Raw genomic sequence first — 27,925 nt, 5'->3', positions numbered from 1 at the left:
TTTCTAGTTGTCACTGAAGTGGGATGTTTGGTCTTGTGTGACCTCTGACCTCTGTCCTACTTCTTCTTCTCCTCCCTCCGAAACGCTCCTGTTATTCCCACCACAGGACTTAACTTCACTTTGAGTTTCATAATTTAAACCTCCTCCTGTTTTTGTCTTTTTCACGGGGCAACGTGAGAATATTTAACTTCTGTTGATCCGCTTTACTGTCATCCTCCGATCTCCTGCTGCATATTGGCAGTGTCCTCCCTCAGACAGGAAGACAGAAGTCAGACCTGTCTCTCTCTCTCTCTCTGTTTATTACTCTCTCTCTCACTCTCTCTCTTTTTGTTCCAGCTGCAGTACAAATCCTGGCTTCCCCTCACAGCTCTATTAGCCTGCTCTGCTCCACACAACTGCTCCACGATCTGAGACACACCGAAACAAAACACACACATACACACACACACAGTACCATCACACAGTGACACGCACACACACCTCTCCTGGAGCGCCTGCAGAACCAGAAGAGGAGAAAAGAGGGTGGGAGAATTTGGCCTCAAGTCCTGCAGCTGCCTTCAAAGTGCTGGTAAAGTAGAGTTAATGTCTGTCTGTCCGTCTCCTCAGCTCCTCCCCTCTCCGTCTGTCTCTCTGTCTGTCTTGCGACGGTTTGTAAACAGTTGTTTCAGTTGCTGTAGATGATCTTCAAGGGTCCAAAAGAAAAGCAAAAAGCTTGTACCCGTGTCTTACAGGATTTTAACAGAACCTCATAAGGACTCTTATCTCGATTAAAAACCAGAACGTTACTGCAGGAACCAGATACTTAAAGGGACAGTTTACCAGAAATCAAAACTAAATATTTCTCTTCTTACCTGTAGTGCTTTTTATCTCGATTGTTTTGATGCGAGTTGCAGATTTAGAGTTAGAGATTTTTGCCACAGAAATGTCTGCCTTCTCTCCAGTGTAATGGAACTAGATGGTACTCAGTTTTTGGAGCTCAAAGCGCCAATTTCAGAAACTCAACAGCAATGTGTCTTGACAGAAATCATGACCCCATTACTCAAGATAATCCATAGACCTTTTTATGAGCAGTTTCATGCAGGAACTATTTCCTACCTACCAAACTACACCCTCCAACCATATAACAGCGCAGAAGGAAGTGTGCATCTTCTCACGGACGAGAGGCGATGAGAGATGTAAACATTAATGGCCTCCTCCTCGGCCTCGCTGTAACGTTACCTAGCTTCTTGAGAGCAATTTCATGTAGGAAATATTTCCTTTCTAACGATCTACACCTGCCATCAACTGTGTCACCACGCAGAAGGAAGCATGCATCTAGCTCAGCCGAGGAGAACGGCATTAATGTTTTCATCCCTCGCTGTCAAGAGCAGGACCCTCTTGTCCATCAGCAGATGCACGTTTCCTTCTGCGCAGTGATACGGTTGGTGGGTGCAGTTCGGTTAAAAGAAAATAGTTCCTACATAAAATTGCTAACAACAAGGTCTGTGGATTATATTTAGTAACAGCGTCATTATGTCTGGAAAAAGACACTGCTGTTTGTTGACCTTTTCAAATGTAATTCCTTTTAGCTTTGAACACCACAAGCCAAGTGCCATCTATGTAAGAGGAGGAAAAAAATGTTTGTTTTTTTTCCGGAGGGGGCGCGGCGGCTTAGCTCACTAATGATGCTTGAAAACATCAACAATGACTCAAGGGGACATCATCTTGTCCTGTTGTTACAGTTGCAAAAAGAACCTGGTTTTCATCTTACTTGTGATTTGTTCTGTCTTGGTTTCACTGCTATAAAGTAATTTCTGAGTAAATAAATACAACTTGAGCTCGTTCAACAGTACGACTTCCACAAGGCTTTGGTAGTGCACATTTACCAAAGCAGAACTGAGTTTGTTGAGTTTTCTTTTATTAATTCGTACTTCATGAATATGAAATTGTTGAATCAGACTCAGAGTGCTGCTGAGTTCTGACTGAAGTCGACTGCCAAATCTGAGACATAAATCTGACACAAGACTCAAAGCTTTCTGTAACAAAATGTTCATTGTTGAGTAGCAGAACTCCCTCAGAGGCACATGTCAGCTCAGTCTGTCAGGACCCTGTTAGCCTTTATCCGCTGCAGGAACGTAACATAACGTGCGTCCACTGTCTGTGAATCTTTTGTTTCCACTCTTCTTGGCTTGATCTGTGTACGAGTTCCTGGAACTGAATTTGGACTCTGCTCGGTAGATAATACTAGATACAAGTTCCAGGTATTTTTCATGGGTTGGCGGCACTATTGTGGATTGTGATTGGTCAAGCAGATGTGACTGCACATCCCAATATGAATGACTTCAACAACACAACAGTTTCACTACTGCATTTGCACAGAGCAGGACAAGCGCTTTTTAAAAAGATTATTTTGGTTTTTTTTGCCTTTATTTGAGAGGACAGCTGAAGTTTGAAAGGGGGAGAGAGAAGGGGATGACATGCTGCTAAGGAATGAAGCTGGAATTGAACCTGTGGCTGCTGCGGCGAGGACGTAGCCTCTGTACATGGGGCGCCCACTCAACCAATGGAGCCACTGGGCGGCCCAAACAATCTTTAAAAAAAAAAAAAGCGCTTTTACATAAACATACCAACATGCCCAGGCCGTCATTAGTATTTGCTGAAAAAAACAAAATGTGTTGCAGAGATTTTATCGGAGATAGACTCCAAAGACTAATGAGTATTTTTCACAGTTTTCTGACATTTTACAGGCCAAGCCATAAAATAGACAAATTAAATGATAATGAAAGTAATTTTTACTAAACTATTTTTTGTTATGAACCAGCTAACAGTAAAGGCGAGGCTGGTGGAGCTGTAGAAGGAGAACAAATGTCAGAAATTTAAACAGAAACGACAGCCACAAATCTGTGGAGCCAAACGTCAGTCATTTCTTCAGTGTGAAGGAAATGATCTCTTATTGGCCGAGAGTGGAGTTTTGCAGCTTTTGTTACTGAAAAGTAAAAAGAAACACATGTTTAAAGGAAGTCAGTGGTATTCAGAAGTCTTATTTTTACTGTTTTCCCAAAGCCAAGTTAATAAGGGAGATACTGAGGGGAGCAAACAGAACCAAACTTCATATTGAACACTGTCTGGTTTCTCACACAAACAGCCTGCAGGTTATTTTTATCCTCATCTATTCCTGCAGGAAGTCTCTCCGTCTGAGCCTGCTCATCCAGAAACTGAACTGCTTAATATTTTCCATTTCTCTTCCCTCCCTCCTGTTTTCTTTCCTCTGTCTCACACACAGATCTCTCTCTCTTTGTCTCCCGGTCAGCACTCAGTTCTGGTTTCTTATTGGCCTCTTGAAGTTGAGGTGGGAGGGTCTCAGAGCTCGCTGATGGTGTGCTCAGACCTCCAGTCTGTGCAGCTGCACACTTCAGTTTTGTTTCCATAGGAAATAACATGTTAATGATTAATGCGAATGATTAAAAGAGAGAGTGAGCTCATGGATGAGGGAGACACATGTATCGTGACGTATGATCTGTGCGCCATAGCTCTTCATGGGAGCTGTAGTTTTTGGATGCTGACGAATGGATAGTTGCTTAGTATGGTCAAAATCATGATGTGTTCAGATCGTGTTAAGACTCATTAATCTTAAACAGCTTTTACAGTTGTCTTCGTGTCAAACACTTTTGTCTCCCTACTTACTATGTAGTGCTCAATATTTACATTCATCATCCCATTTTGCTTGAATGTTTGAACTCAGAGGGTAGATTTATGCATTATGTAGTTCCCTGAAAAACTCCAGCAAAACGGTCAGTTACCTCTGCCCAGTTAGCACAACCTAACTCAGCAGCAGCAGCTGCTGAACTGTCCCAACAAACTCACACTGACAGTGACATATCTCAGCTCTATCGTTAAACCTGCTAACAACCTTTAAAGTCCGTGTAAAGTGATAAATAAAATGTGTTCGGAGTTCGTCACATCACAGAAAGATGTGTTATTAAACACCTGACCAAATTTGAATGACCAAAAAAATCACCAAGTATGTAAAAGAAGGTCTCAAAATGCACAATATTCTCTGATCTGAAACGCTCAGACAGTACACTGGAGGAGCGGAGGCCACGCCCAATCGCGGGACTATGCTAATGATGCTTCTCAATTTTAAACTGCTACATTGTCAGGGGCGGGGTTATGCTGAGTATAGCTTCAGTGTGTCATCAAGATATGGTTTTAGGCCCGCTCAAAAAATCTTAAAACAGAAAAATGGTGAGAAAACAGTCAACTGTCTAACTCCACAATTCAGTACTATACAGTAAAGAGTCTTTGTAACATGTTTTCAACAATCAGTTTCCACATTTATAATGTGTTTTGAAAGAAATGCACTCTGAATGCACTTTACATGGACTTTAATTAATGTTAGCCGTGTCACTGTGTGTGTGTGGCTGGGCGGACTTTCAACAATTGTTCACAGCTCACGCTCCTGTAGCAGTGGTCTCATGATAAACACAGAGACGGAGACAGACAGAGACAGAGAGGCAAGAATTTACTAATTTTAACGAGCAAATGCTGTAAGTGTTCAAATAGCTCGACAAATCTCTCGCCAGCAATAAACAACAGCGACAAGTGTTCACTGGAGACACATGTGGAGACGCAGTCTAATGCCAGGTGTGAACAGACAGACATAAAGCCAGCCACTTGTAATTGGATCACCCAAGAACAGTGTTAATACCAAGTGAAAATAGACTCTCAGTTGGCCAGTTCCCAAATGAGTTTGCAGTCCATATTGGATTGATGATTTGCTGCAAATCAGTGTCAACACTACTCCAGTCCACAGGGTGGTGGTAATGCACCTGAAGCTGTTTGGAAACTGAACTAAAAAAAACCTTGAAGAAGATAAACATTTGTAGTCTGGCAGTTTAGTCACAACAAAAACAGTTTAGTTAGATAGCTATCAATTATCCACCATTGCGGATGATAATACTGTATATGTTTGGGTCAGTGTTAATATAGGACTGAAACTGTAGTTGGATTACAGTGAGTTGTAATCAAAGGCTGATATCAGCACCATAAACTGATCTGAGACCAGTTATTACAGCCTGATGTGGATTATTTCTTGTGCTTATAGGACATTAAAGGTCTGAGCTCATAATCAGGACCTGACACAGGATCCAGGATCAGGCAGAAAAGTGGTCCTGGGAGTGAAACTCTCGGTCTGTTTCAATATTTCTGGAGTGCTGCTTTTATCTGACCATAGCAGAGGAGCCACATGTGAAGATGTGCTGCACATGATATGTTAAATTTAGAGATGTAACAGGAAAAAAAAAGTATGTTTTTGTCTTAATTTTCAACATTATAATAGAACTGTTTAATCTACAAGAGGAGGAACCTGTCGGGGTTTTCTCAAATGAGAAATCTGAACAATTAAAAAACAAACACTTTAATGCACAAAACAAAAAATGCCACAATAAAAGCAACAACTCTAAATGAGATGTTGCAGCTGTTTTTGTGAAAAAAGTTATGGAAATAGCAACGCTAAAAGAAATATATTCAAGTGACTGAAATGACAAATTACTAAAAATGTCTTTGCCACCTTGGGGAAGGGAAACAGAACTATTATCACTCTGAAAAGTAGTTGTGGCTTACATGCTAGCAAAGCAAATACACACACTAAGGTCCACTTGATGACTCTAATTCCAAAAAGTCACCTTCCTTTTTCCTCTGGTTTGGTCTCCACCAACTCCTAAGAGAATGACCTGTCTCTTGAGTTGCTCTACCATGTTGACCACTAAAAGCCCCAACAGGCTACACAAACTTTCAGTCCTTCAGACGACCAGAAACCAAATGTCTTATCAGGACATTAAGGCTTATTTGGGCACCATATCAAAAAAATATCTGAAACTCAGATGATTTACCAGCACCAACAGCTCCCATCGTGCACTGGGGCACAGCTACAGCACATTTATTATTGTTATTGAGGCTGAAGCAGAGAATGAGTTTAATCTGCAATCTGCACACAAGGTGGGTTAGCGTCAGATCTCTGCTTTAATAATGACAGGACTGTGGTGTGTAGACTAGTCATTACACACACACACACACACACACACACACACACACACACACACACACACACACACACACAGAACCGGCCATTAGGACCCCAGCAGACAGCTATATGAGGACCAGCGGCAGCACTGACAGCTCTTTCTGTCTGAGAAGCTGCTGCAGGTAAAAACCTTTTTTCTGTATATTTTTCTGAAGGTGGAGAAACAACGCAAATCAGTCTCTTTGGTTTTAGGTATTTTGGGTGCTGGTTTCTGCAATAATGAGAGTTTTTTTTTTACATTTTTAAATTCTTACATTCAAAAATGTGAAAAACAATTGTTTCTGCCTTTACTGAAAATGAAGTGAGAGAGATGAGGAACAACAGGATGGTAAAGTCTCTGGTTGGACTCAAACTCAAAACAGTTAGTTTCTTAACTCTCGATTTGCAACCCTGACTATCGGGATTACTGAAGGTGTTGTCTTTGACTTTGTCCAAATGACATTTTGTCTTTTGTGTATCTCATTAACCTGCAGAAGAACCAGTGATGTCTGGACACTGAATCCATTTCTTTGATATCCAGCCAACAGACTGAAATGTGTTTGCTGCATTCGTTGCATCAAGTATCGAAAACTGTATTGTTGCTTGTGTTTAGACTATCATTAAATATTTAAGAACTTCGTTATTTTATCAGTTTTTTTTAAGCATTACTTTGATATCAGTACCAAGACAGGTCTTGTATAGACATCAGTATCAAAAACTTTCTTTTAATACCCAGCCATGGTGAAGCCCTCAATAGAGCTACAGGTTCCTGTGAGGCACGCTGGACCTGAACATGATCTGTGTTGCTTTGCAGGGATGAGGTGGTGGCTGTTGGCGGCCACTTTATGGCTGCTGGTGGCCCTGACCGTCTCAGAAGCCCCAGCCAGGAACAGACCTCGAAACCAGGGCAGTGAGGTCCACCGGGGGAAGAGGAAGAGGGATGGGCATGGTAAGACTCTATTATTTAATTGCACAATGGCTATGTTTTTTCATCAGTTTAATCTGTTTGTCCAGTACAGAGTGATCCCGGATCTGCCAGCCTAGCTTGGCACAAAGACTGTAAGGGGGACAAAATCGTAACCTAGCACTCAAGTAAAAAGAAATCACCTTCACTCAACTTCACAGCTGTCTGATTTACATGATGAATCTTGTTCATTGAACAGGGGTAGACTTAGAAATGTATAGAGGCAACTGCAGTTGTACCAGCAGTTAACGTTGGAGCAATTTGCTGACCAACAGCCATTAATAATCTTAAAAGAACTCACAGTGGGGTCACCAGGTTTAGGCTCTGTCCTAACATCATCTTATGTGTCTCTGTCCATCACAATTAAAAGTGGTCTTGTTTTCTGATGTAAAAACACCACAACAAACAAACCAGATCAATCTATGATGTGTAGAGTCCCACAGGGGGGCATCTTTGGCCCCCTACTGTTGCATTAAATGTAAATAACTGAATCTGTTTGTGCTGAAAATGTGTTTTTATATGCCACTAATTCAGTCATTTTGATGTTGTGTAAGAATGGAAAAAACATTAATTTGAATCCAGTGAGGTCAAGAACTGGCCGTAGACTACAAGTTGTCTCTTCGTATGGCTAAAACTGAATAATTTATATTTCAATCTGGAATGAAATTTGATAAGACCATGTGTTGCAGGTCATGGGCGGGCAAGAGCAGGGCGCTCGAGGCCAATGAAGATCTTACTGGTTCCTGGTCCAGACATCCCAGTGGAGCATTTACCAAACCAAGGAAACACTCTGATCCTGGATTCCTACAAGAACATACAAGAACAGCACTCCAGCTACAACGTTATTCCAGGTCAGTGAGACCATTCATACTGTCAGGGGTCAGTAAGATCAGTAACTACAATTATTGAGACTAGTAGCTGCTACAGATGCTCTGATCAGGGTTTTTAGGGGTGATGAATATAATGTTATTATACTTCTGCAAAGATGCATGTTAATGTTTTTACAGGTCTTCATAGAGAATGGTGTTGCATGTTGCACCTCCAAAAAAGATCTGTAGCAATTTTCTTTTTCTTTTCTTTGCATTATCAGTCTTTTTTTAAAGCTCATCTTCAAGTTTATAAAACTTATTTAAAAAACAGTTTAACTACCTGATTTGTCTCAGTGTTTGTATGTTTATTTGTAAACCAAACACAGAAACAGACTGAGAATATCTTTGCATCAAACTTTTAAGTGGTATATGACACAACAGTTTTGTAGTCAATAAAAATCTAAAAACACCAAAATAAAACCTTTAACTGATAAAAAAAAACACAGGCTGTATGAGAACAGCTCAGTTCAGAGGCGTCGTCCTGTTCTCATAATGAATTTGCCTGTTATTATTACAGCTCAGTAATTTAATGACAAATCATCACATTCCACCATGAACAGAAGGGAAAACCATCTGTGGGAAAAGAGCTCGACAGAAAATGAGTCCCACACAGAGATGAGGACAGAGTCTTTAAAGGGGGACCTCAAAGCCACGCTGAGGCCCTCCAGTTTACAACAATATAGTCAACATTATGTAATTAGAGAGGAGGTGGTGCGGGTCTGTTGCTGGGAGCTGCAGGGGGATTTTTTGTTCTGTTTACGCTGTTTGGGATGTGAGAACATGCGTCTGTTTTCAGACAAGCTGACAAAAGTCACTGTGATGTAACAGCTACCAAACAGATCAGAACGTGATTTACAGAAACAGTAAGTTACAGATATCAATTGTTACAGGGTATTTCAGTGTGTTCATTCTTTATCTTGGGAATAGTGGTTCAACTAAATAATCTGTTCTTAAAGTCAGCATACTAAGATTGTATGTGGGGGGATTATCACAACCTCATTCACCAGCAGAAAAAGTTAAGTTTTGCCAAGTTACAAGCAGGGGTGACACAATACATCAATCTGGATCGATAAATGGATTCAATGATCAACAATCCAAAATCACCAATACATAAAGATACACCATTATATTTGAAATTATCATGCCATGTCTGTCACCATTTCTGTCTGAAAACAGTGCATTTGACCCAGTGCCAGGCAGGCAATAAAAAGCAGCCAAGAAAAAGAAAATGAGAATATTTACTGATCTCATATCCAGGGTTTCTACAGCTTATGGCACATCAGGTTTTTAAGATTTTTTAAGACCTTTTTAAATGCCACTTTGGAAAGAAATTTAAGACCAACTTTATAATAACCCAGATCAAAGTAAGATAGAAATAATAATCAGGCACACTGTTTGTTTTAAAAACTTTTTGCATAAAATACAACAAGCCCCTTATGTACTGCCTCATGCCATTTTCAGCCATACCGTGAAATCTTGGTTAAATAGCCAATTTTTGATGAATTTACACTTCCCCATGTCGTCCAGGGCACAGTGACAGTTAATTGAATGCTGTTGGAATTATTTTGAGATTTTAATATCCAACATCAGACATTTTCATACCAACTAAGTCTTTACTTTCAGATCAATTAATTCAAAGTTTTGGCCATCAGATAAGTTTAAAGCTCTAAAAAAACATTTTGAGGCTCCTTAGTTTCACAGTGCCTAGGATGACATCTTCAAATGTAATAAATAAACTAATTGTTTCATTGCTTACCACAAAATATACACTGAACACCACAGAAATATGGTGACACAACAGAGTCTCATGCTTGCTGTATTATTTAAAGATAGCCCTACAATTCACAAGACAATAAAGATATTCAACGACAGCAAGACAATATTTTAAAGAGAAAAGAAAAGCTCTAAAGTATGTGTCCCCGAGCAGAGATGACAGGGTGACAGTCGCACTGCTCTCAGTAAAAAGGACAAAAATAGGAGAGACAGTATTTAAGAGGAACAGCCTGAGCCGCTTAACTACCTGTGCTTCTATGGACGTAACAAAGAGCATACCATTAGAAAGGATAGATGACAGACAGCACAGACTTAAAATAGACCCAAAGAGCCTCTTCCTTCAGTATCATAGTGGTTTACAGTCTTTTCTACTGACTCACTGCCAGTCACAGCCTCGTCCTGTCCCAGGTCTGATGTTAATGCAGAGGGAGGAGTAGAAATGCTACAAATCACTGCTTTGTCTGGTTCTGATGCTAAACTACAGGTTTAAGATATGACTAGACGCACGCAGCAATTACTGCAGCGGGGCCCACTGGTGCTGCTGCTGAGGAGGATGATGAAGGTCAGCATCTTGGGTTCAAGCTGCCCCCCAAAGGTTTAAATTGACTTTGAACTAAACCACTGAATCATTGCCCACATTTCCTATTTGTTCACTGATTCAATTAAGTCCCTTGTGTTTATTTCCAGCTGTTTCCTGTAACAGCTGGAATATAATAAGGATATGGGCGTCCTCTTCCGTCATAATGGCCACAAAAACAACAATTAGTGAGGATGTGATGTTAGCAGCTGTACAGGTTATTGTAAATCAGCATTTTTTAGATCAACACAACAGATGTTTGGTAACTGCCCCTGCTTTGGTCGAAGCTTCCAAGTTGGTAGAAAAATTGTTTTACATTTAACTTTAGGAGCCAGATGTGTTTCTTAACCCAAACAGAAATGGCAGCCAGGGGGCGTCCTCGTAGCTAAATGTTAAAGGAGCATGACCACAACATCACCATTAGGACATTAGGACATTAGGATTCTGATTAGGACAATAAGGTCACAAATATCTGTAGCATTTGGGTAAATTGTAAATCCTAGAGGCGATTTTTCCACTTTAAGCCCTTTGGAGATACTTACTTCTCCTCCACAGTCTTTTGTTTGTTGTTATTGACTTTGGATTTAATTGCTTTGAGCCAATAAACTGAATTACACTAAACTAAACTAAACTACACTACACTACACTATACCTTTGTTGCATGTTGACCCCTCCTTCTCTCCTCATTTTGTGTTTGGGGAAAAAAAGTAAGCCAGAAATAATAAGTCTTTTATTTGTCCAGTTTAGCTGTCCACAGCCATCTAATTGTACAGAAACATGACTAATCAGTGGTTGGCTATATTTATACACGTAAACTGAAGCAGTCAGACTAAACACAAACACAAGGCTCACAGGCCAAAAGAAGCTGAAAAAAAGCCTCAGATTTCTAATTACGACTGCAACTAACAATACTTTTAATTGTTAATTAATCACTTGATTATTTTCTCCATCAATCAATCAGATGCTTGGTCTATAAAATGTTATAAATGGTGGAAAATGTTGATCAATGTTTCCCAAAATCTAAGATGACCTGTTGGGTTTGTCAGAAAGACATTCAGTTTACTGTCGCACAGGAGTAAAGAAACCAGGATAAGCAGCTGGAATCTGAAATTTTTAACATTTTTTTTCTTTAAAAACAATTCAACCCAGTTAAATTATTGTCAAATTATTTAATGATAAATTTAATAGTTGACAACAACTCATGTAATCACTGCTGTATCTCTCATCTCATTCACTGCCATACAATACACTGTCGACAGTATGTGACTGGATGCAGGCTTCATTACAGTCATGATGCAGAAAAATCTGAATTTTGTCATCCATTCACAGTGCCGAGGGTCCATGTAGACTACATGTGGCAACACATCTGCACACCAAAACTGATGATCTATTATTAAAAGATAAAAAAACACAATCACGCTGGCCTCAACTACCATCATATTACTGATGTTCAATTCTTTTGCAATTCAAGCTAGAAGACTGATCCTGCAAACTGACAGCTGCCATAATTTAAAAATAACCAAATTTCTTTTACTCCCTTTGAATTCCATCCACTGTAAAAACCTTTAAAGATATAGATTTAAATGAACTGACTGTACTGTGTCTGTTGTTTCAGGTAAGCAGGGCCAGTGTGTGTACCAGGGTCTGACCATGTTTGACCAGGCTGTCTGGTCACCAAAGCCCTGTGTGACTTGTCTTTGTACTGGAGGGCGGGTGGTTTGTGATGAGATCACCTGTCCCATAACGCACTGCCATTTCCCCTTTACGCCCGCCGGGGAGTGCTGCCCCGTCTGCATGGAGTCAGGTAGAAACACAACATGTGGCAACGCCATGGTGCAACATCAGGAGGCAGCAGAGATGAGCAATGTTTCTGACAATTAGGACCAAGATTTGAAGGCATTCATTCAACTTTCCAGTTTTACTTTTTTACTTTTACTTTCCAGTTTTACTGGAAAGTTTATATAAAACATGATCATATTTTGAAAATATTAAGGTGTGGTACACGTGAGACCAACAAGTTAATTTATCAACAATTTTTAAATAAAACTCCTCATCAAGTCAGTCACTCCTCCAAATCAGTTTTCGTTACTCGTCATCTAGAAAACATGAAATGAAACAATTTCCATCTCTGAGGCCTCAGAATGTTGCTTTCTGTTTCCATCATGGCTTTAAAAAATGTGTAGAGCACATTTTTGGTCAGTTCAACACACATGTTGTGGAAGTTTTAACATGTCTGTATTGTGGGAGAAACCACATGTTGTTTTCAACATGTCTAGATTTTGTTTTACCTTACTGTCAAGTCAATATCATCCTAATATATTCTGGTTGTACAGCAAATACAAAGCTGTGTAGTTAAGCAGGCATCAACATTGTTGTGAGATGTGTGCACGAGCTGGAGGACGGAAACAAATCAGAGTTAGAGAGAATATATCCGAGGCAATAAATAGAAGTTGTTTTGTGCCATAAAATGACATAAGTAATGTGTGGAGATTGGTTTATAGTGAAAAAAGGAAACCTCACGTTAGCTCAGAGTGGATAATAACATCTAGTGACCTGCCACAGCCCTGGGTTTTAATAAGGCGGTAGACTGTTTTGTACATAAAGTGGTGAGGAAGAAATGTTTGTTTTACGGTCAGACAGCTCACACTGTTACTGTGTATTTAAAGCTGTGAAACTAAGTAGTGCGAATGTTTGTCAGGCTCCATGATCAATACTTTGGTGATCAGCTTCATATGCATTTAATGTGTCAGTGTAGGACTTAGTAATGGCTGATAGAGGTGGCAGACTGATAGCTTTGGATGGAAAAAACATCACAAACAGATGTGCAGGCTTCCTCTTCTAATAAACCTGTGTGGCTGATAAATAATACTTATTAAATTAACGTATTGGCAGTTTCTTATGAGCGAAGTTTTGCATGTAGACACAACAGTCATGTAATCTCACGGCATAATCTGATGGCAAACAGCAGAAAGTTTAGAAATTTTCTTGCTGAAGCTACTTTTGAGCAGCAGCCTCTTTGTTATTGTTACCACTGCCACCAGCTGTCTTTACTTCTCCCAGTTCCATGCCTAATGTTAGCTAGTGAGGTAAAACAGTTTTAGAAGTGTGTTCATATATGTAAACGTTCATGACATTGTTGCTGAGTTTTCTGCCTCCCTGCTGTGTGTGCATCCTTTATTCTAATACAAAGACCTGTCTATACAACCTCTGTGAAGTTAAAGAAGTAGGAAAAACTGCAGTAGTTGAACTGACAGTAACTAATTTATTGCTCAAGGTCATACACTGCACAGTCACTGTGTGCATGTATGAATGTGAAGCAGAATCTTTTAAAGTCGTTTTGTCTGACTTACCACTGTATGTAGATGTATGTAAAATAGAGCAGTAACCTGATAGCGATAACCACAGAAACATGAATGAATCTGCAGAAGTACACTGTTTATATATGTATGTAGTTAAATGTGAAGGAAAAACACTAAAAGCTGTTTTATACTCAGGAGAAAAGAGTTGGTCCATCATGTGACACTGAGGTAATCTCAAATGTCCGGAGACATCTTTCACTTTCCCAGTGTCATCTGTATTATAACCAGCATCATCATCAGCCTGTTTCCAGACCTCTGAGTCTGAATCACTGCTCATACCTCCGCTTTGTTTTGTAATATAAATAACAGGGTTACCACACACTTTGTGCCAAAATTTCAAAACTTTTTCATGACTTTTCAAGGACCAAAAATAAAACTTCCATGACTATTCTCAATGTATAACATGCACATTGTTTCATCTCAAAAATGCACATTTACAAGTATTAGTGGGGTATAGCATAGGTATGGAAACTTTGCCATTTATGACCCTACATTAGTGATACTGAATGTACAGCTTACAGGTCAAATCTGGCCCGCGAAAACGTGGTTTGATCAATGGCGCAATCAACTTATCACAATGTAGCATTCACCTGATATGATAAATATGTTCACAATAAGTGAAGTAAAAGGATGCCACTGTTTCTATGATTTCAACAGGGATTTGTTCACAAATGCATCCATTGTGAGTTTACTGCATCCTTTCAAATTTTAATTCATCAGAGACAGAGAAGGGATACCGAGCAACATCATTCGATCCTATAAAATCTTACAGCTACAACACATGTATTTTTTGCCTTTTTCATTAAATATCTGATAAATGTCCCTAATGGCACACAGTTTTATGACTATAAAACAGCATGATTGTTAGACAATTGAGCTAAAGTTGGTCTAAAATATTCACTCTTGTTTGAATGCACTGCAGTACTTGCTTTTGCAAAACATAAATAATTAAATTTAGATTTCGTACAAGCTGTCGCCAAATCAGCGAACACGAAAAGACCAACTTTAGCTGATTTTTGTCATTAAGAGTAGTTTAATGGGATGTGGTCCAGACAGGTCTACAGCAGCCGTCTGCTCTGTAGCCACAACAAGCTGGCCTTGTACCTGTCTGTGCGTCTGTCTACAACACTAACACACAGCCGTCTCCTGTCTGTCCACCTCCTGTATGTCTGTCTGTCTGTCTTCACCAACTTTCACCTCCACCCCTGTATCATTCTCTTTTAGTTTCCTTTTTTCTCCTACTTTTTACTCCCCTTCTTCCTTTTTTGTCTTCTCTACTCTCCCATTTCCATCATTTTCTTCCTTCCATCTATACGTCATCTTTTTCTTTCCTATCGACCGCCTCCTGGCCTCTGATTGGCTGCCCCGCACCACACAACACCAACCCCAGACTCCGACCTCAGCCTTGACCTTTCTGGTGACTCCCCAGTTCCCAATGACCCCCGTGAGCCCGTAACACCTTTGACCCAGGAGGAGATGCAGCGAATCCTTTGGCGGGAGGAAGAGGAGCACCGCGAGGAGGAGGAGCGCCTGAGGAAGAAGGATGAAGCGAGGAAGCAGAGGAGGAAGCAAAGGAAGGAGAAAGCGGAGAAACAAAGGAAGATAGTGGAGGAGAGGAGGAGGGCAGAGGAGGAGGCGCTGAGGCTGCAGGTGGAGAGAGAAGAAGAGGAGTGGAGGAGGCATGTAGAGGAGGAGATGAGGAGGTTAGAGGAGAAGAGGAGACAGGATGAGGAAAACAGGAGGCAGAAGGAGGCAGCAGAGAGAGAAGCGAGGGAGAGGGAAAGGAAGCTAGAGGAGGAAAGATGGAGGCAGGAGGAGAAGTTGAGGGAAGAATTACTGGCTCTGGTGGAGGAGGAGGAGGAAGAGGAGCAGCTGGAGGAGGAACAGGTGTGGCTGAGAGGTGATGTGTTTCAGATGCCCTCCAAAGAACCTGACGAACCCGAGGAACCAGACCTCCTCCCTGTTCCGATCCCAAGACCTCCTGCTGCCACAGAGGACGAGCTGGAGGAGTTGGAGGAGGAGGTGGAGGAGGCAGAAGAAGAGGAAGAGGAGGAGAGGGAGGTGGTGGTGATTGAGAACAGAAGAGGCCTCCCTCCAGGTTGCGACATCTCTGATGTCACTGTGACATGTGACAACGCCAGACTCACCTACTTCCCTCCTCTGGCCATACCTGAGCTCAAGTCTCTCAGTCTGGAGGGTAAGTCTGCACCACGATAAAAGAAGTAGTGCCAGACAGCTCCACCCACTGCTACACCAAGAATCTACACCACCGCAACACAAACGTCACAAGTGTGAGCGTTTTATTTAAGCGCCATTTATTTAATCTGAATGCATTTGGGTTAACCCTTTGAAACACGGTTTGACATCATTTTTCTTTTCCTTTCACAAGTATGTAAACTTGGAAATTGGTTTGATTTCTTTTAGAGACATAGGGAAAAGGCAATGAGCAAATTAGCAAGAAATGTCCTTCAAATTGCAAGAAATTAGTAGATTTAGAAAATTATTTTTAAAAAAGCTTGGGGAACATGTCCACAGAACTTGATTTAAAATGATCACAATTATATATTTATTTATTTTTTAAAAAGAATTACAATAATTTTTAAGAATGCTTTTCAGCTCATTTCCTTTTTTTTCTTTTTTTTTTAAAATCACGGTTCCCTGATGGTCAAATTTTCAAATTTTCAAGGACTTTTCAAGGACCCATATTACATTTTTTTTTCTTGCCCGGTGTTTTTAAAACATATCATACTCAAACTCTGTTCAAAAACATAATTGGAATCCAACCCTATACATTTATTTATGTAACAAATGATGCATATAGATAAAAAGCCAGAAACAAACTGCAATCACAGAAAAGCTGCCAGAACTGACTGAAACTCTTCTGACCTGCAGGCAACAACATCAGCAGCATCCCTGCAGAAGCTTTTAATGGCATTCCTAACCTGGAGTGGATCAACCTGAAGAAGAACAAACTTTCCTCTGCTGGTATTGATGCTAAAGCCTTCAAAGTAAGAAACTTAACCCCTGTAGCCCTTCAGAATAAAACCAGACTTTTACCAATCATCTGCCTTTCACTACTGTGTCTCTCAAAGTGACCAAAGTGTGAAGGAAGGCATTTCAAACAAACTTATTTAACATCTAAAGTAATGCAATTAACCAGAAAGAAAAAGACTGTGGGAAATATGGCCATAATATAGCAACAATAATAAAAACAACCTGTAGGTGTCACCTAGACCAAGACATGTATTGACTTTAGCCCTGATTTTCCACTCGCTGACATATTTTGGAGCTCCCAGACAAAAACCTGGGATCAGAAGTAAATGGGTGTTGGCTCAGCACTTGCAAATTGTCGCTTAAGCACCAGTGTGAGCTGTCCAAAGACGAGAGCCCAGAGGCTCAGTGATGCTTTGCAGATGCTCCCCAGATATCTTGCAGGCAAAATATCATTTAATAGATTTGGTCAGTGAGCTATAGCCAATAAGAGTGTAAGACACTGGTCGAGGACAGAGAGACAAGCGCCGCTTTCCAAGATGTGTATGTGTATGTGTATGTGTGTGTGTGTGTGTGTGTGTGTGTGTGTTTGGGAGGGAGAGAGAGAAAGTGACAGAAATAGGTGAACAGTGTGTGAACTTTTTCACGCAAAATTTATTATCCTAAGTTAGTCATTGTAAAAATAACTTGGAGCGCTGCTTTGTAACTTTTTGACTTTGATATTTTCTGGTAAGCACCCAGCGCCAAACCCCAGGTTGTAGTTTGATCAGATACTCATTGAGGATTCCCCCTGGTGATAAATTTTGTAGTGTGACCATCCCGTCACCATTGCTGAGCCCTGTAAACAATCTGATGACTTTTGTGTAATCTGAATTTACCTCTGTGGAATAATGTAATATTTGAAACTAATAAATCTTCCTTCTACCTTCTTCTAACCTCGAACAAAATAACACTTCACTCATCTATTAGATATATTTTGCATGTGGGGAATGGGATTGGTTGTTTACTCACAACCACTGTCCTACTTAAGATGGCTTTCTCATGTGACACAAATGTTTGCCTGATGAAAGTCTAGTACCAAAACGTTGTAAATAAAGTGATATTGCAAGTTAGAAAGTGAGCAGGAGTCTTCATGGAATCACTTCCAGTCAGCTTCATGGAATAACACGTGTTTTTAAACACTTTCAAGCTTAACAGTGAATTTCATAAAGAACTTAAATTGGTAAAAATCAGCTTGTTTTAAAACGGGCATTGAGTGAATGATGGTAAACTATAAAAAGGCAGAAGAGAAAGATGGACAGGTATTTCCTGAATTAATTTTGTGGTATAAACGGGGGCAGTCAACTTCCCAGTAACACCAGCACCTTTGTGATTGTGTGTGTCAGGGTCTAAAGATGCTGAGGCGTCTGTACTTGGACGGGAACCTTCTAGAAACCGTGCCCGCTGACCTTCCCCCCACCCTGCAGGAGCTGAAGATCAATGAGAACAGACTGAGAGAAATCGATAAAAACAGCTTCCAAGGTAACTGCCGCAGTATCCCACAATGCACCTCCATACTGCCCTCAGCTTTAATCTAACAAAATACTCAGTGACATCTATCCGTGTTTTATCTCCAAGATATGAGCAGTCTGGTGATTCTGGAGTTGGAGGGAAATCTGCTGAGTGAGGGGAACGTAAATCCTCTGGCCTTCGCTCCTCTCAACCAGCTCTCCTACCTCCGACTGGGAAGAAACCATTTCCGCACCATACCACAGGGCCTTCCCACATCATTGCTGGTATGAAGTAATATCTGTTTACATAGCTACTGAATATTACCTCTTCATTACCCACACTGGGATACCTCACAGAGCCAGACCTCTGACATTCTTCATATAAGTCCAGGATATATTGCTCTCTACTGGGTTCAAATTCAAATGGAAACTGCTGCTCTGTTGGTGCCGCCAGTAAACTGGCCTCAGTGAACTGGTCATCATTATCAGGGATGAGAATAGATACAATTTTATTGATATCAATGCCATTATCAAAGTCATTTGATAATGTCAGTATTTCAACCCTGCTCACCATGACTCCTTGTTGCTGCAAGTTACCCACAACATAGAAGCATGACTTTGACATCACTGTTTCACAACGCATAACTGTCCAAAAAACATGCCTGCATTGATAAAAGGAACTGATAAGCTCGGAGGCGTACGATTCCTATGAATCGGACAATTTGGAACTGGTTCTCAACTGGAACAAGTTCGTAATCCATCTCTAATCATCACTCAGTCCTAAATGGTTCAATAAGTTCAATGGGCCCCAAAAACACTAAAAACTATTCACAGACCTTGTACTGACATTTTTGGACAAGAGTTGGCAGAAATAGGAACACGAGGAAAAGCTTAAAATTGTATCCATTAACTTCACCAGCATCATATCGTTCTGCATTCAATCTTTGAGGCATTCAGTTACATTATCAGTGGCCCTCTGAGCAGCTGGCTGCACTCAGTCAGTCAGGACTTCAGGTATGCTGATGCATCAGTATTCTCTTTTTGGCTCCAGTGTTTAGGACTCTTCCACTGTGTAAACTCTGCCTCTACCTGTGGGAAACCAGTCCACACTACTTGTAATTACAGCCTCTGGTTAACCACAAACACTGCAGAACACCACGACTAGCTGCTGCTGTAAATCCACCTTAAAACCAACCTTGGACAGTTTCTACACACTCTTCAGGATTCTAAAACCTCAAACCTTTTCTTAGATATCAGTCCCGAGGATCGCGATTTGTTCTTTAGCTCTTGGACTTCAGGATTTATGACACACTTTCATCTTTGTATAGCCAAGTGTGATTATGATCATGCTTTAAAGATGATGAAAGCAATCACCTAAAATGTGTCACTATGTATCTGATGTCCATTCCTCAGCCTGCCTGTTCATCTGATCAAATGGCCAGTTTAAACAAAGATTGCACGTAGAACAAATGTGAATTTCGTTTTTGGGTGGATTATGCATTTATAAGCCGAAACAGTCCCAACAAACCACAGACTTTTCTGCCAAAATCACTGACCCAAAAGCACTCAGTTAACACAGCATTTTAATGACAAACACATAACTCATTTAAAAAAAAAAAAAATCTACTATACTAAATTGTACCGTGACTCTCACACTAAATTCCAGTGATTGTCCTCGAGTTTCCACTAATCAAAACATTTTCCTTTCCAACCACGATGATGTCATATTCATTTTTTCTGTCGTTCAGGAGCTGTACTTGGAGAACAACCTGATAGAGGAAATCTCAGAGACAGTTTTCAATCAGACCCACAGTCTCAACGTAATATCTCTGAGACACAACAGGCTGGATGAGACCAGGATCGCCCCACTGGCCTGGATCAACCACAGGTCAGAAAAAAAGAGACCCGTTTATAGGTCTTTAGCTATGCATATCAATCATCATTTTGTCACCAATACAGATAGTTTTCATATTACATTTCATCCTTCTCCCCTCATCTTTCTCATTCTCTACAGAAATCTGGAGTCCATCGACCTTTCACATAATGACCTTTACCTGGTTCCATCATACCTGCCCAGGTCTCTGGTCCACCTGGTGCTGGTGGGAAACAAAATTGAGAGGATACCTGGTAGGTGTTGATTTAACACCTGGCTGGCAAACATTCAACCAGCTGCCAGAAAACAAAGTTGGTGTTGTATGTTTCCGCAAACCACTGATTTGTTACATTTGTACGTTATTATGTAACACATACATTGAGTACATACATACATACTTCAGTTCTTTGTGTTAGCTTTTGTGTCTCATATTCGTGTAAATGTGAAATAAAATCAATAACAACAGCAGCTCCACCATCATTGCCTGTCCCACTAGGGACCATTAAAACAATATTTTTCACATTTTTTAGACATAATATTGAATCAATAATGTATTTAATAACTATTTGTAGCCCTGGTAGATGGTATATAATGACAATTTCCTTCCAACACCTCCACAGGTTTCGTCTTCGCCCACATGGAGCCTGGTTTAGAGTACCTCTACCTCTCTTACAACAAACTGGATGGGGAGGCAATTGAGCCTGAATCGTTCTTTGGCTCGTACCACTCCATGGTGGAACTGTGCCTGGATCACAACCAGCTGATCTCTGTCCCATCTGGCATTAACGAAATGACCAACTTACACTTCCTCAGACTCAACAATAACAAGATCAGGTATGAAGCAATAGCAACAGATCTGATTAAGAGACTCCCTGCATTTGTTTCATTGACAGATTTTAACTTCCACGTCGTTCACACTTAGTCTAAACGATATTTTGCTACCCAAAATTAAGCTATGATTTCAGAATGACAAGTAACTGGTGGAAGCAGTAACAGCTGACACAGTCTTTATAGCATTTCATGGCAGAACTATTTATATATGGTGTATACCTACACCGGTTAGGTTGTAGTGTTAATGAAGTTCGGAGAAGGAGTCTGTTTTAATATACAGAATATTTTCCTAACGAAAACACACAGCCAAACACTGTTAAATATTCTGGGTTCCTGCATGTATTTTCATTCTAAATACCAGGATCTCAGTTCCAAGCACTCTTCATCCTTCCTTTTCCATCCCGCATATCCTGTTCAGGGTCATGAGGGTTGGAGTCAATCCAAGCATACAGACACTGAAATCTCTGTGAAGGTCACCTGCCCATCACACACTGCACAAAACTCAGGCATCTGTCCAAATGTATCCCAACCTAGAAGCTTATTTTCATTAAGTATTCCATCATATCTCACAGTTATAATACTGGTTATAACAACCAGTGTCTAAGGACAGATGGTATCATATAGTGTGCAGATTTGAAAGAACTTTGAGTACATTTTGGGCTATACAAGTGATAGCTTGACTTGAATAAGTGTTGAGATCTGGTAACATACTGTCTTGAATGTTAGCTATAAACTTTAAGAGACCAATACGGTCACGACTGATAGAAATAAAGGATCAAACTAAAGAAATGCAATCCAACTTTACTGTTAATTTAAGTAGCAGAGGCTGCTTACAGAAAACAAGAAAACCAGGTGACTGGAGACAGAACACACAAAAATGTAAGTTCAATAAAATCCTATAAGACCAACAACAAACAGTCACACAAAAGTTGAGAGCTTGACCAGACCACTGACTCACTCATCTCAGCCCGCCAGACAATATTAAAGCAGAGAGCTCACTGAACAGAGCGTCGTCTTGACGACAAGAAACAAAACAAGTCGATTCATATTTCCACCTGAGAGTCACCCTGAATCACCTCATTACTCACAGGTCCATACACACAGTTGGTCCTGGTTAGATTAAAGCATTTTTAACACCATAAAAACAATTTAAACTTCAAGCCATTCTCCATCTTCACTGCCAAGACGGCTGACACTCCAGGTGGGAAATTGTGTGTGTGGCACAGTACACACATGTTGAAATAATCTGCAATATTTGTTTGGAAGCTAGTTACAATTTCCCACCTGGAGTGTCAGCCACCTTGGCAGGGAAGATGGATAATGGGTTGAAGTTTAATTTGTTATTATGGTGTTAAAAATGCTTTAATCAAACTATCAACCGAGACTCACTTCTGTGAATGGACCTGTGAGTAAGTGAGTACACCACAATAATAACCGACACTACAAACGTTTTTTTTAGTTTTACTCTAAATGTTGGATTAGGGCTAGTATATTGATAATATAGTAATATTGTGATATGAGACTAGACGGTGTCCTAGATTTTGGATATCCTAATATTGTCTTTTCTTTTCCTGGTTTTTAAGGCTGCATTACAGTAAAGTGATGTAATTTTCTAAGTTAAATAGACTGTTCGAGCTGTTCAATTATTTCCCTTTACCCGCTCAGTCATTATATGCACAATATTGATTAGCCATTTAAAATCTAATTGTCTAAATATTTTGTGAGAGTATCAGTAGTCAACCCTACAATACTGATATTTAGGTATTTGTTAAAAAAACTGGCGAATTGCATTTCTCTATACCACCCAGCTCAATGTTGGATGCAGTTGTCTGGAGTTAATGCAGTTTTCTATCGATGTTTTAAATAGCTTGTTAAGAAGAGAATTGCTATAATCTAGGCAATTGATAACATAGGCATGATATCAGCATTTCAATGCCTTTCTTACTGAAAAGTCAAACATGTTTTCATAACTTTGATAAAATTATAAAATGTATAATTTAAAATCACAACCAGATCTGTTTGAGGCTATTATGACTGATAATGTTGTCCAAAGGAAATGTATAAAGGAAACAGATTGGGGCCTGGGATGCTTTTTTTTGAGAAACTCCATAATCTATATTAAATGCCCCTGACATAAAATCAGCTAGACTGACAATAAAAACAATACCTCACTCCGGCTTTTCTGTTGATAAGACTAACTGTTTTTCTGTCTTATGTGAAAATACACTTAGATTTTGGACACGACATCAAAAGACATCACAGGGGCTTTAGGTTAATTGCGATGATTATTATTTATTTATTTTTTACACATTTCTAACGTTTAATAGACCACATATTTCAACAATGATGGGAATCAACATTAGTTGAAGCTTTGGTCCGAGATTGAACAAAACATATATCTAACTGCATCCTACGCTGTGTCTTCAGGAGTGTTCCTGATGAAGGCATCTGTGACCCAAACTACAGCGGAGACTCCACTCTGGTGTCCCTGAGGCTGGAAAATAACTACATCGACCCCCAGAAAGTCTCACCGACAGCCTTCTCCTGTGTACGCTCCTCCTCCAGTGTGGTCTTAAAACCCCAGAAAACCAAGTGACCACACAAAAGCAGACACTAAAAGACTCATTTCTAAACCCCCACAAACACAAGGGAAATATTTTTTTAAGTGCCAAGAGAAGCAAAAAATGTGAGATACATTTCCCCTCACTAGCTTCCTCTGATGCTGTATGTTTTTAAAATGACACCCCAAATAATAAGAGATTACTTTCACATTAATGTCTGACACACAGGTTGAACATGGAAAAAAGACTTTAACTGTCAACACACAGTTACTGCTGATGTAATTTGCCATATGGGAATGCACTGCTTCAATCGCTTCCTTATGAGCTGCATTAAAATAAGATTTTCTCTTTCCCTGGCCCTAATTTTAAGTCTGGTAAGTTGTTTTGCACTGTCGCCTGGCCCACGTTAACCTGGTAGGAAGATGACAGAGCACCTTCAGACTTCAAAATCAGACACATCTGTCTCCTTTAGTAAAATGTCGCACTCTCTAAAATGGAAAGAACTCCTGCACCGTACACACTAAAATGAAAACGCTAATAAAATAATGGAAAGAATTTGATGAAATGAGACCACAAACCCAACGCATTATTTTTAACAGCCTCACCACCTTCATGTTCCATTTCTCAGCTCTGTTTCTTCCAATGCCTTCTTTCATAAAATCTCTGACATGGAAAGGAGTAGTGTGATCTCATGTGTGACACATTCTTCGAGCTCTTGTGTTAAAGCTTAAGTGCTGCACTAAAGGATTAAGTTAAAGTGAGTACTGTTTGGTATTCAATCCCTTTGGTGATTGAAAACATGTACTGTAATGACATGTGTGCCCATTTCCTCAAACTACATTCTCAGCACTAATGTGTACAGGAGCAGAACACTGACTTCCTCTGGTGCAGTTAATCCGGATTTATTCTAGACGCAAAGCGAGTCTTGAGGTTTGATGTAGGTTTTCTTGTTCAGGGTCAGAGTTTACCTGTTGATAGCTGCATAACAATCAACACATATATTTTACATAATCAGGATGCTTTGTGCTTTAGTTATATTCACTGCAGTTTCACTTTATTTTCAATTTGAACCCTATTTTCCCATGTTTTTGTGTCTAAATGACTCGTGGGAACAATAACTTTGATAATTGGTCTAGTATTGAGAGAGAGTGCTGCAGCCAGCCGCAGTGAAACAAGCTGTAATGTAACCACTTGGGGCAATTTAAGTCAATTTCAAGTGCTTGCTTTTGCGACTAAAGGGCTAAATATGTGATTACGAGTGTCTGACAATATTACAGAAAAGACCCTATAAAGAAATTAGATGTTTTACATACCTTTTGCCTATTCTGCTCTGTTTTAAATCCAAGTCTCACTAAAGTTGTCACATTCTTGAAATCAGCTATGTATTCAGGGATGGCATTTAATACCTTTTAGATAAGAGTAAGATGTGCCTTCTGTACTCCAACACAACAAACTATTACAATCACTCCTCTTTCCAACTTTCACTTTAAACACTTTTTTTCCTGCATCAAGTCATCTCTTGTGAGAAATCAGAACAAGACTTGTTGTTAGCAAGACTGGGACACAAAACAGACCAGAACAGGCAAAAAGACGTTTTATTTCTCTGTAGGGTTCTTTATTGTATTGTTGTAAAATACTTAAAAAAAACAATCAGAGCCTGCTGGCTGCAGAACCAAACACTTTTCATGAATGTAAAATGATGGGGCGCACTTGCCCTGAGTTGTTACCTTGTTGTGTATTTCGCCGCTATAGCGCTATCCTTCTCAATACTGGATCAGTTTAAAAACAGTTGTTTTAACCAGTTAATTAGACACAAAATATTTGAAAATAGTGTTCAGGCTGACTTACATCCACATAACTTTTATTTCATCCTGTCTCATTACTGAACAGGTGATCTTGTAGTGCAGCTTTTTATGTGGTTTCATTCATTGTTAGATGTGTATCACAGTGAGCAGCAGGTTTGCTACAGACTGTCATGGAGATGAGTATAACTATGTGGACTGTGTAACATGAGGCAACACAATTAGTGGGAGAACCGTCGAATAAATGCTTTTGAGATGTGGGAGGATCACTGGCTTTAGAAGTACTTCCTCCCACAGTAAATCCCCATTTCAAAGTTGTCTTTTAATGATGTAGTCAGTGTTTCCCAACACAAAATGTTACTAAGTCACTTAATGTTATTGAGTCAATGTTTATGCTTCAGCTATCAACCTGTGTAACTATAATGTTTTAATAACTCAACATCAGCACTGACAGTGAATAAAAGTAAGCTTCTGCAGGCTCAGAGAGTAATTCCTTTTTGTATGAGTGGAGGAAAGGTGGATTAAGTGCTCTTGTACTTACAGATGGTACCTTACCATTAGATAACATGCTGGGGGTACAGAGTACCCAACAATTTAAAAAATTCAGTAATAGTTAAATAATGTTTAATAAAATATCAGAGATGTTTTTTAAAAAGGTAAGAAAAAAAACCCAACTTAAATTTTCAAACTGAAATGTGTGTGCCCTTCACTTTGCTCTTGGCTGGCCAACATGCATACATTTTAGGAAAAAAAAAAGTCTATTCGAAGTGTTATACTATACCACTATAGTTTAACAAAATGTCACAATGCAGAATTTAAATAAACTTCATGTTTTCATCAGTGCCTGATTGATGAAGTCCTCCTAAAGTCACATTAACTCATATGAATAAAAACACCTCAGAATTAGAAAGCAACATTTTCTGGTCCACTTTTTCGTCACTACAATATTACAACTCCAACTCCCCAAGAGGTGGGACACTGTCAAAAAAAGTAAATAAAAACAGAATGCAATGATTTGCAAATCTTTGTTGACCTTTACATGTAATCGAATACAGTCCAAAGACAAGGTATTAAATGTTTAAACTGATAAACTTTGTTGTTTTTTGTAAATAATTTATATACTCATTCTGAATTTGATGCCTCTAACACTTTGAAAAACAGTTGGGACAGGGGCAATTTTATCACTGTGTTACATCACTTTCTTCTTGCAACAGCACTCACTTAGCGTTTGGATACTGAGCACACTTATTGTTGAAGTTTTGAAAGTACAGTTCTTCCGCATTTTTTCTTGATGTACAACTTTATGTGGGCCTATAGTACAAGCACAGCAGAGACTTCTGCTGGCAGAGCAGGCTTCTTCTGGTTTAGCGCTCTGCTAATTTGAATGGGTTAAAAGTATGTGATCATGTGCCTCTTTTAGACTTTTAGAAGTGTTACTGGACTGTATGGATCAAGTGCCGATAGTGAAACAAGTAATTTTACGGGTATTGTAAATCTCATAAAATTTTATCCACTGATTTAAGAATGCCTCTTTCCTAATGTAACTGGAAAAGTCTTTTTGGGCCCCATGGCATCACCTGATGAGCCAGGACATTGTAATTTTACGTTTTGCCACTACCAAAACTGGCTTCAAAGCTTGGCACATTTTATGGGGGCCTGTACAGAACCGCATCCACTGCTGCCTGCATCCATATTAGGATATATCAGGCCTGCTACCTCAGCAGTCATAATGTTTATTATCTAGTTCATGGAACAAAGCAGATTCAAACATTGCTGTCCCTACTGCTATAAAGCCTCATTCCCAAAGCACAAAAAACCCTCTAGCAACCACTAACATTGTTTTTTTTTAATGAAGTTCTTTCCTTATATTACCCTTAACCAGTGAGATGCCATGATGCTCTGCCACTAGTTACTGTCTGTCTCCTTCTAAGAAGCACTAAAACATCGATCCATATTAATCTGCATCAAGTTTGAATGAGAGACTGAATAAGTAAGAGATATATAAAGAGAAGTAACCACCGTAAAGTTTTCACAGACCTCTGTCCATGCTGCTTTCTCCAGTTTACCTGTTCTCCAGTCTGTCTGTGATGTTAAACAGACAAAACAAAACAACCCACACACACAGAAAAGGTAGACTCGTCTGCTGCAGAGCTGTGCACACAGTTCAGCTCCACTGGCAATGGGAAAGCAGTCTATAGCCTATTTTTAGCAGGTTTACCCAAGTTTGACAATCCCGTGTGCACACGCTAATTTTGGTTGGGAAGGGGTATCTGACTGTGGGAACATTTGTGTTTAAAACTTCTCTGTGAGTGCAGCTAACTCGTATAAACCATACTCTGATTATCTGGGAACTGCCGTCTATGAGCACAACTCCAGACCTCCTTGAATGGATGAAAAAGATCTGAGTGGTGATTCAGACGTCTGGAACAAGGCAACATGAGCTTCATGTTTCCATCTGGACCACTGTAGAACACCTTGAGGTTTTTTTTTATTTTTTGAAGGACTTGACGATGTTGACACTGAATGCAAATACTCAACCTGTGAGCATATGAGTCACATTTTCAAAGAAGTTAGATTCTCTTCGGCTGAATTCCCTGAGTCAACTGTCAGCACATCCAGTACATTAACTTACTCTCATGTTATCAAATTAACACCTTAGGCCTCAGGGACAAGGTGGAGCCATGATGACTATTAAAGAATGAGTCATAATAAAATGTGGTATCTTTGCATCACATGTCCTCCGTCCTCATGCAATACACATTCAGAGAAAGCTGTAATTATGAGAGCTGAAAGCC

At 39.8% G+C, this 27,925-nt stretch overlaps 2 protein-coding genes across 4 annotated transcripts in view; one reads left to right on the top strand and one right to left on the bottom strand.

Moving 5' to 3' along the window:
- cenpp (centromere protein P) overlaps window positions 1–27,925 on the bottom strand; it is a 105,525-nt gene that overhangs the window by 5,347 nt on the left and 72,253 nt on the right. The window lies entirely within an intron of this gene.
- Window positions 189–25,612, top strand: ecm2 (extracellular matrix protein 2, female organ and adipocyte specific). 3 transcript variants are annotated; one of them, XM_042509695.2, is made up of 12 exons: window positions 191–568; window positions 6,855–6,989; window positions 7,694–7,855; window positions 11,839–12,027; window positions 14,973–15,779; window positions 16,475–16,590; window positions 17,959–18,094; window positions 18,191–18,348; window positions 19,812–19,951; window positions 20,078–20,190; window positions 20,557–20,770; window positions 23,195–25,612. In XM_042509695.2, the coding sequence occupies exons 2-12, from the start codon at window positions 6,857–6,859 to the stop codon at window positions 23,361–23,363; spliced, it is 2,337 nt and encodes a 778-aa protein (XP_042365629.2). In that variant the 5' UTR covers window positions 191–568; window positions 6,855–6,856; the 3' UTR covers window positions 23,364–25,612. The 3 variants fall into 3 exon arrangements, with proteins under 3 accessions (XP_087925744.1, XP_042365629.2, XP_042365636.2); XM_088069618.1 differs by lacking the exon at window positions 11,839–12,027 and having other exon boundaries at window positions 189–568; window positions 15,012–15,779; XM_042509702.2 differs by lacking the exon at window positions 11,839–12,027.

The sequence above is a fragment of the Plectropomus leopardus genome, chromosome 2, assembly GCF_026936395.1.
Source record: "Plectropomus leopardus strain MGB_pleo_1.0 chromosome 2, ASM2693639v1, whole genome shotgun sequence".
In the NCBI taxonomy this organism is placed as follows: Eukaryota; Metazoa; Chordata; class Actinopteri; order Perciformes; family Serranidae; genus Plectropomus; species Plectropomus leopardus.
The sequence above is the reverse complement of the archived record's forward strand: the minus strand, read 5'-3'. Positions and strand labels throughout refer to the sequence as shown.